This window comes from Sebastes umbrosus, chromosome 7 (genome assembly GCF_015220745.1).
Source record: "Sebastes umbrosus isolate fSebUmb1 chromosome 7, fSebUmb1.pri, whole genome shotgun sequence".
Classification (NCBI taxonomy): domain Eukaryota; kingdom Metazoa; phylum Chordata; class Actinopteri; order Perciformes; family Sebastidae; genus Sebastes; species Sebastes umbrosus.
The window spans coordinates 16,866,035-16,875,245 of NC_051275.1; the positions used below are offsets into that span (position 1 = coordinate 16,866,035).

General features: G+C 41.9%; 1 protein-coding gene across 1 annotated transcript; it reads left to right on the forward strand.

The window, feature by feature from the left end:
• Window positions 1–206: 206 nt before the first annotated feature.
• Window positions 207–8,842, forward strand: LOC119491608 (galaxin-like). Its single transcript, XM_037775751.1, has 6 exons — window positions 207–268; window positions 365–397; window positions 2,550–2,595; window positions 5,412–5,566; window positions 7,336–7,458; window positions 8,667–8,842. Exons 1-6 carry the CDS (start codon window positions 220–222, stop codon window positions 8,840–8,842), a joined length of 582 nt encoding a protein of 193 aa, XP_037631679.1. The 5' UTR covers window positions 207–219.
• The last annotated feature ends 369 nt before the right edge of the window (window positions 8,843–9,211 follow it).

Here is a 9,211-nt window from a genome sequence, read left to right on the forward strand (position 1 = left end):
TCACTTTCTCACTTCTCCTCTATTAACTCATAGAGAAACTGAGAAAGGGGTAGGGAAATATAAGTTGCGGTTTAATGTGCGTCAGGCGCATTTGATCTACAGGTTTGTAAATGAACATAGCACTATTTTTAGGTGGGAGGAGTGGCTCACTGATACTATTTAGACAGGCCCATCGTTTTGCATCTCAAGGCATATCGGTCTCTCAGTAGGATAAGTGGGATGATGATTCAAACAGGCTCTCAGATGATCCCACTTTGGGCATTGTTGGGTATGCTACAGGCGCACCTTTGCCCAAATCCATTTCTATTAATGACAGTGATGGTTTATAATCACTTTAATCATACCTCTGTTTACCTGATTTCAGTTACGCTGTTTTGTGGTTTCCCCGCTGCTCATGGTAAGTAGCCTACAGCTTTATTTAATAGACTTCATGAGTTTATTCATTCATCCTCCAAGAACCTGTTTGTTTTATCTGATGTGTGTTAGTTCAGGATTTCCACATCCTACAAGGGGTTGCAGTGTTGAAGTAGTGTGAGCGAATGTGAGTGTGATTAGGTAGAGGAGAAAAGGAAATATTAGGGGGCCTCGTGGGAACATTATGAGTGAGGTTTGGGAAGTGAATTGAATCTGCAGTCTGTGATGATGTAGTCTTGTGGTTTGAGATAGCAGCTAGTGAAAGCAGATAGCCTTATCAGTGAAATTTCGTTTTATGTGTGCGATGATTGCACATTTAAAAACCGGTTTAGCCTATACCATGCAAAGTATGTGACCTAATTTATTATCTTCATAAAGTATCATAAATCCTCAGCTGCAGCAGCTGAAACTAAAGCTGCATCAGACTGTGAAGTGTGACTGGTTAGGTTAGTTTGTCACATATCTCACTAGTAAGCTCATCAGCTGGATGACACCAAACAGCTCCTCTTCACTCTATCAGCCCTAATGTTACCTGCAGCAGAGGGAGGAGGACAGGAGGACAGAGGACAGGAGAACAGAGGACAGAGGACAGGAGGACAGGGGACAGGAGGACAGGAGGAAAGAGGACAGGAGAACAGGAGGACAGAGGACAGGAGGACAGGAGGACAGGAGGATAGAGGACAGGAGAACAGGAGGACAGGAGGATAGAGGACAGGAGAACAGGAGGACAGGAGGATAGAGGACAGGAGGAAAGGAGGAAGGACTGATACTGACTGATGTCTGTGTTTTTCGGTCTTTATAAACTTCACTTAGTATTTTCATGTCAGGAATATGATTTATTTTATTAACATGTTAGATTTGTTTCCAGTGAGATATTAATGAGTTTATAAGGTGGCTTTGCTGTTGTAAACTTTACTGTTGCTGCTCTAGAAACAACATTTAGCCCAGTTATATTTTAAATACAGTATATGTATATGTATATGTATAGCTAATATGCACACTTCAATATTTGTATATTTATCGCAAGTCATAGTGCATTAGACAGGTAATCTGAACAAAAAAAAAATCCCGTGCCTCTGTGTCCTCCGGTGCTCCTAAGGGCATCTGCAAGATTTCACAGACTTGAGGGAAACAACCAATCAGAGCCGAGCTGGAGTCTTACTTCTCTGAGCAGCTGTCAATCACCGGAGAACTCCGTTCAAATGGTCAAACTAGGCAGCACTGATCAAAGATCTCTGAAATGACCTGATTGGCCAAAGTCTCTCTAGATTTTGTAAAGCCTGATAACAGAACCATGAGGAGGAGCAGAAGTCTAGTTACCTCTCAGCACACTTGAATTACGATATGCTGAAAGGTTAGTAATGCTTTGTTTTGCCCAATGATACCAAAAACATTCTGCCAGCTGCCACTTTAATGCCAGGAAGCATGTCATGTTTTCTCTTTTTTTCCTTGTTTGATGAAATTGGAAACCTATTGCAATGACAGCATGTAGTGTTGAGGATAAGTGAAAGGGTGCAGCATGATATTAGGGGGTGGATGTCGAGGCTGTGGATTGACGTGTGCCTCTGATTTGACCCCGGAGATCTGGGCACGAGTCAGGTTCTGAGTTGGAAACTGCTGACACTGCTGTAATATCCTGTGTATGCATGTGCTTTTAGATGCCTATATTCTTAGATGGAAAGAGTATTAAAGTACAAGTAAAGAGTCAAAATATAGGCCTACTCTGAGTGAACCTATGCTTTATGTTTTAAAATAAAAAAGGGTCTGTTAACATGCAGAACTGTTGAAAAGTGTCAGCTGAGGAGCAGCTTCTTCTCTGCTGCAGCTCCTGGTTTCTTTTGTTCCTTTCTCACATCATGACTTTTTTCCCATGATTTTTGTTCTTACTCTGTAATGGATGTGACTTGAAATCAGGTACATGTCATAAAAAAGTACTTATGTAAAAGTAAAATGACAGATTTAAAAAAAAAAAAAAAAAATACTAAGTAGCCTATAAACAAAAAGACTTGCTGGTAAATGTTTATACTTAATATGTTTACTAGAGAGGTTATCTGGGTGTCACTACATGTTTTGCCTGTAAGCCTTATTATATTTCCAATGACTCATCAACTTGTGATTTTTGTGTTTGTGAACAGGTGCCATCATTGGAGCAGCCGCAGCCTCTAAAAGTGACTGCTACCGGTAAGTGTTCCCATGTGTGGGTGTGTGTGCGTGTGTGTTAGAGAAGATTGTCTGGTGCCTGGGCTGAAAATGGATTTCATCTTTAAGGGTTTTGGGCAGGCTTTGAAACCAGCCGATTAGATTGTTGTCAGGCTGTTAAATAGGCGTTATCAGTCGGTATAAGCCCCATAAATGTGGGTCAATAGGGGCCTACTACACCCACTAGTAGGTTTTATCATCTATTCACATGGAAGATCACCGAAAGAAGATATAAAAGAGCACAACAGCGACCTCTACCGACCGTAGTAAATATGACAGGAGCAGAAGCGGAAGTCATATGTATAATTGTGTTTTTTTTGCCTAAACCTAAAGAAGCCTTTTTGTTTGTGGTCAAAACTTGACGTTTCAGTTTTACATGTTAGAACATGTTGCTTTTAAGTTTCACTTCTACCCCGCCTTTGCCCAATGTCAGCTGGGATCGGCTCTAGCCACCCTCCCCACCCCCCGCAACGTCAAATGAGATAAACGGTTACAGATAACGGATGGAAATCTTTCGTTTACTGTTTTTGTTATTATCATTACACTTGTTTTCTTCGTTGCGATGAGAACTCTATTTTTGTTTAGGCTATTGATTATTATTCCCCAGCGACAACGTTGAGACTCCCTCTCGTGCAGCAAGCTGCAACACGAAATTTTTATTCTACAAAATCTTTCCTCCCTTTGCCGAGCCTGGTAGTTACTCACCTTAAATAAAGTTGGCAGCAGCCTAATTTCATATTCAGGTTTAACTTGTTGATCCCTTCATCTTTATTTAACAGCTCGAAAGAATTGTGAACTGAGCTTGTCTTGTTACACATTAGGTCTGTCAGTAGTACCTGCTGCTCTGCTCCATGTTGCCGTTTCTGAAATTGAGGTTCATATTTTTCTACTTTTCGCTGATTTACCAACGAGCCATGTTAAGACTGCATGCTGACCACTCATCGATCAAACACATTTCAAATGTTTCCTTTTGCATTTGCGTTTCCTTTTTTTGTTTAGCTAATATTTTCTCAGACGTGGATAAACAGGCAATAAGTAACTCCAGAAGAAAACTATTGCTCGCCTTTCTTCTGAAAGAACGTGGTGAGGAGTTGTGTCCCAGAATTAAAACAGACAGATCCGCACAACAAATAGCTCCTGTTAGAAGGATTTGTATTGCTTCGAGCACCAAGCTCTTCTTCAGATTGATGCCATGCTTTCTCAAACGCTGATACTTCAATAAAATGTTGTATAATACACAGTAATGGTTCCCAATGATCCATACTAAGGTATCTAGTGACCCTATGAGCTTTTCTCTCGTGTATCATTAGACTAAAATATCCATCCATCCATCCATCTTCAACCGCTTATCCGGGATCGGGTCGCGGGGGCAACAGCTCCAGCAGGGGACCCCAAACTTCCCTTTCCCGGGCCACATTAACCAGCTCTGACTGGGGGATCCCGAGGCGTTCCCAGGCCAGAGTAGAGATATAATCTCTCCACCTAGTCCTGGGTCTTCCCTTTGGTCTCCTCCCAGCTGGTCGTGCCTGGAACACCTCCAAAGGGAGGCGCCCAGTGGGCATCTGTGCAAGATGCCCGAACCACCTCAACTGGCTCCTTTCGACGCAAAGGAGCAAGGACTCTATTCCGAGTCCCTCACGGATGACTGAGCTTCTTACCCTATCTCTAAGGGAGACGCCAGCCACCCTCCTGAGGAAACACATTTCGGCCGCTTGCACCCGCGACCTCGTTCTTTCGGTCATGACCCAACCCTCATGACCATAGGTGAGAGTAGGAACGAAGATTGAACGGTAGATCGAGAGCTTTGCCTTCCGGCTCAGCTCTCTTTTCGTCACAACGGTGCGGTAAAGCGAATGCAATACCGCCCCTGCTGCTCCGATTCTCCGACCAATCTCACGTTCCATCGTCCCCTCACTCGCGAACAAGACCCTGACGTACTTGAACTCCTTCACTTGGGGTAAGGACTCATTCCCTACCCGGAGTAGGCAATCCATCGGTTTCCTGCTTCGGTTTCCTGACTAAAATATCCATTTGGGCAAAATAAATATCACACTGTAGTGGGCAGTAGTGTTATTTTATTTATTGAGCACATTCATGGTCCCAAGATGAAGTAATGAATGAATAAAAGTTAAATGATTAATGAAACCATGGCATTTCTGTAAGGCAATCCTCTTTTGAGCATCTCTACTCGTAAGCCTCTAAGAAGAGCAACTTGTTACCGTAACAATAGCAACTTCTTACAGCACGAGTAACCCAACGGGAAAAAACTGAGATTTTCGCCATTGAAAAGCCCAGCAGCCGTTAAGTCCTGTTGAAAGCCAAAACCTTCCCTGCTGGAACCTTAAAATGTGATCTATTTTTCCCTGTGTAATATGTTCACGTGCACAGCGAGGGTGGACATGTATGTATGGGTACCTGTGTAACTGTTAGTTAAGAGTGTTTTCACAAGAGATCTGAATATAACATACGTCTATCCTTTGCACCTTAACTGCAATCTGTATATGCCTATTTAAATACACCACATATATCCTCATTTGTATATACTGTCTTAACCAGCACTTTGCACTCTGGTTAGATGCAAAACCGCATTTCGTTGTACATGTACTTGTACTATGTGCAATGACAATAAAGTTGAATATATTCCAGTCTATTCTAAGAGTCCATTAGAGGGCAGTATAACAAAGGATACAGGGTAAAATGTGCATTGACATGAAAGGAGGCTAAGTTTATATGTGAAATAACTGTATTTTCGACAGATTTACTGTGATGCATATGTAATACTAATGATTGTCTTGCAGAAAAACCTGTATGGATAGAGAGTATAACATCAGCGAGGCCACGTGCTGTGAGAATCAACTTCATCCGGGGGAAGGGCTGTCATGTTGTGGAGGGCAGGCTTTCAACCCTGAAAAAGCCACTTGTTGTAAAGTAGGAGATGGACACAACACAACAGGTAATGAATGACAACACATTTGTGTCAAACCAGCAAGAAATTTGAATGTAGGATTTGTGATTTTACCCCCCAAAAAACATCAGGAGCTGTTGTATGCAGTGAGGAAAGATGGCACAGCAAAGACTAAAAGTGTCTGGATTACAGCTTGTTTCAAAGTCCGTGTTCTCCCTCAGACAGCATCAAGAAGTTTATGCAATAGGGAAGACGCGTGATAAATTGCGGCGACTGTAAATATGAATCAGCACAAACTCTATCGGTAATGAGTGGGTTGAATGAAGAATTAGATGAATCATTAACGTCTCAATATTGCCTAACAAAGACAGTCTGTGTTTGCAAATTAATTTCCGCTGCTTTTGTGGTTTTATGATTTTGCCATTGAAACGAAAGTGTTTAATATGTCACCTAAATGAAAACAGAGGAAAACAGAGCAACACAATTCACATAAAAACCCTCCACGATTGACAAGTTATTGTTGGCAAAGGTCTAAAAAGCATAGTATCTTATGTTGAATTCCATTTCCTGTTTAAAGAAGTTTTTTAACTTCCTCTGCTATAGAAAATATGTATAACATTCATTCAATATATCTTTTTTTAAATCACCAGAAATGTTTAGGTACACCTAGTGCAGTCTAATACAACAGTCATGCAATATATTCTACCTTCATGAAGGTTATAATGTTTTTGTTGATAAAAGAAGACATGATACAACTGTACGGCCATTTTGGAGGCTGCGAACCAGTGGCGGACTCAGGCTGTCTGAGGGGCAGGGACGAAAAAATTAAATAAAAGGGGCACCAGGTGCATGCGGTGGGGCAACAGCGCACAGTTTTCCAGCATGTACGTAGGGAAGCCTATATGGCACTGTATCATGTTTTCTCCTTTTAAGGGCAGCCTAGGGCTCTGCATCTCCTTTTGTCCACTGGAAGGACACTCTAGAGGGCACTTTATCAAGTTTTCTCCACTGGAAGGGCACCATAGAGGGCACTTTATCATGTTTTCTCCACTGCAAGGGTACCCAAGGGGCACTTCATCACATTTTCTCCACTGCAAGGGCACCCTAGAGGACACTTCATCATGTTTTCTCCACTGGAAGGGCACCATAGAGGACACTTTATCAGTTTTATCATCCATAGGGGCACCATAGAGGACACTTCATCATGTTTTCTCCACTGGAAGGGCACCATAGAGGGCACTTTATCAGTTTTATCATCCATAGGGGCACCATAGAGGGCCCTTCATCATGTTTTCTCCACTGGAAGGGCACCCTAGATTTATCTACCATAAAGGCATCAAAGAGGGCCCTTTTGCTCAATTAGCTTCGAAACTAGGGGCACCTGAAGAGACACATGAGAGAGCAGAAAGAAAACACATAACACCATTGTTCATAGAGTCATCTGTGTGTCAGTACTCACATAGGATAAAAAAAACAACTCTTTTTTGTAGTGTACTATATATATCAGGTGTTTCCACATAATCTAAACTGCTGCCGTTCTTGCTGTCAGCTCTGAATTGTTGTACTACGTACATATGACGTCTTGATCCCAGTGCCTCCCCTCTTTGGCCGACATCTGTGCTGCACACGCAAGAAAACACAACCTTCATGCCAGAGACCATGTGTTTTTTATTGTACTTTTGGCCTCTCTCTGAACCTGGTGGCAACTTCCCAGCAGCAGCTTTTGGCGCTACTGTAGCACAAAGCCCTTTCAGCTGTTTCTGTGGTGCATCTCTGTCTGTATGTTGACTTTATCTCTGTTCTTACATCTGTTACAGAGGGTCTTAGCCAAAAGGTGTCAGTTTGCTGTGGACTGAAGGCCTACAACAAACTCAATGAAATGTGCTGTCAGTCAACCATCGTAACCAAACCTGGACCAAAGGCCGAATGTTGTGGTACAGGTGAGTAGAGCAGGACATAATGAAGCATCAAATGAACAGTATACACTTACATAATACAATTTCTTTAGGTTTCCTTATTGTAATGTATACCATTCCCACAGAAAATTCTCGATTCCTCTGATTGGATGGCAGGTGTCTATCATTTGTAGTAACACCAATGGTACAGATGTTTGTTTCCAGAGTATTAAACTCTGCGTAAAGTCAAAGCACCTGTGAGTTAACCTTTTCCACTCCCCCCCCTTCTACAAGAATTGCATTTATTTGGCGATTAGATGGCGGGCACTTCTCTTCTGGAAACGGCTCAGAAACCCCCTTATTGTCAATCTAGCTAGGAAAGCTATACATCCTCTGAATGTTCTAGGTCTCTAGTTTGTGGCTGTAGAGTTTCATGAGGCTGAGCTTATCCTGGAGGTCACCACAGGTCATTTATACAGTGAGGTCAGTTTTCAAAAAATTGTTTCATGAATCACACATGAATACAGTTGGGCTCACTAAATCCACAAGAGTCTCAGCTTTACAGTGATACCCATTTTATGCAAATTCCAAGACTGTTTAGGGACCCCAGTATGCAGAAATATTCAAAATACATCATTTTAGAATAGGCAAAAATAACACATTTGTACTGCATGCAAAGAACTGTTTTTGCCCCAAACTGCATGTGATTATCATAAAGTGAGACTCGTGGTTACCCATAGAACCCATTTTCATTCACATATCTTGAGGTCAGAGGTCAAGGGACCTCTTTGAAATTAGCCATGCCAGTTTTTCCTCACCAAATTTAGCCTAATTTCGTAGAATTATTCAGCGTTCTTCCTGACAAGCTAGCGTGACAGGTGGTTGGTAGCAATCGATTCCATGGGTACCTACACCTCTAGCTCTAAAACTGAGTCTGCTAAAGCCTCTGAAAAAAGTAAAGTCGGCCGAAGGCGTCGGCGCCCTCAAGGAGTGGAAGAGGTTGAAGAGCTTATAATCTCATTATAAATGTACAAATACATACACCTTGTCGGTATTCGTGACATATAAAGATGATGTTTTTCTGATACAAATTTACAGATTACAAAAATATCCTGGTTTTGCTCTGTTCTGCTCTATTGTACTCTATCCAAACACTTGTGCTCTGTAGTATACATAGTAGCTTGTCATCTTACAGTAGTTGTGGCTGAGATAAAGTGAAACTGTTTAAAGAGTCATCCTTATCTTTTCCACAGGGGCTTATGATGATGACACACAGTTGTGTTGCGGTCCGGTAAATAACAAGACGATCTGGAAGAAAGACTCCAGCGACAACAAGTGCTGTGGATGGGACCAGTTCGACGCTAAGACTCAGTACTGCAGTAACGTGACTGTTACCATACACTCCATCAGTAAGTCAGGAAGCGTCTGAACGGCGTCCCTTACCTGCCTAACGCAGTTTCATGCAAATCTTTCAAATCTGTTTAAGATTGTACTCTCAGGTTGCACCGCTGTCATGTTTAGAAAGTGCTGCAGGATATAAGCTTTGTTTTGTATGCTGGCGCTGTTTTTTCTCAATTAATTCAAAAATGGTGCTTAGAATAGATACAATACTGCGTACACATGCAAATGTAGTATTTGCAAGTGTACCGTACATCTATAATTGCTCACAGAGTCGCATTGGACAGTGTATTTTACATCATTTCATGACATTTCCTGATTGGTTGGTTTGACAGCACATTGTGAGAATATCTTATTTTCCATTTTCGACTGACAACAAAATATGTTACCAATCTTCATC

Excerpts from the sequence above, each read along its gene's own strand:
- LOC119491608 (XM_037775751.1), top strand. The coding sequence starts at position 220 with ATGATGATTCAAACAGGCTCTCAGATGATCCCACTTTGGGCATTGTTG. Across the intron at positions 269-364 it reads CCCACTTTGGGCATTGTTGG|TTACGCTGTTTTGTGGTTTC; the intron begins GTATGCTACAGG and ends ACCTGATTTCAG. Across the intron at positions 398-2,549 it reads TGGTTTCCCCGCTGCTCATG|GTGCCATCATTGGAGCAGCC; the intron begins GTAAGTAGCCTA and ends GTTTGTGAACAG.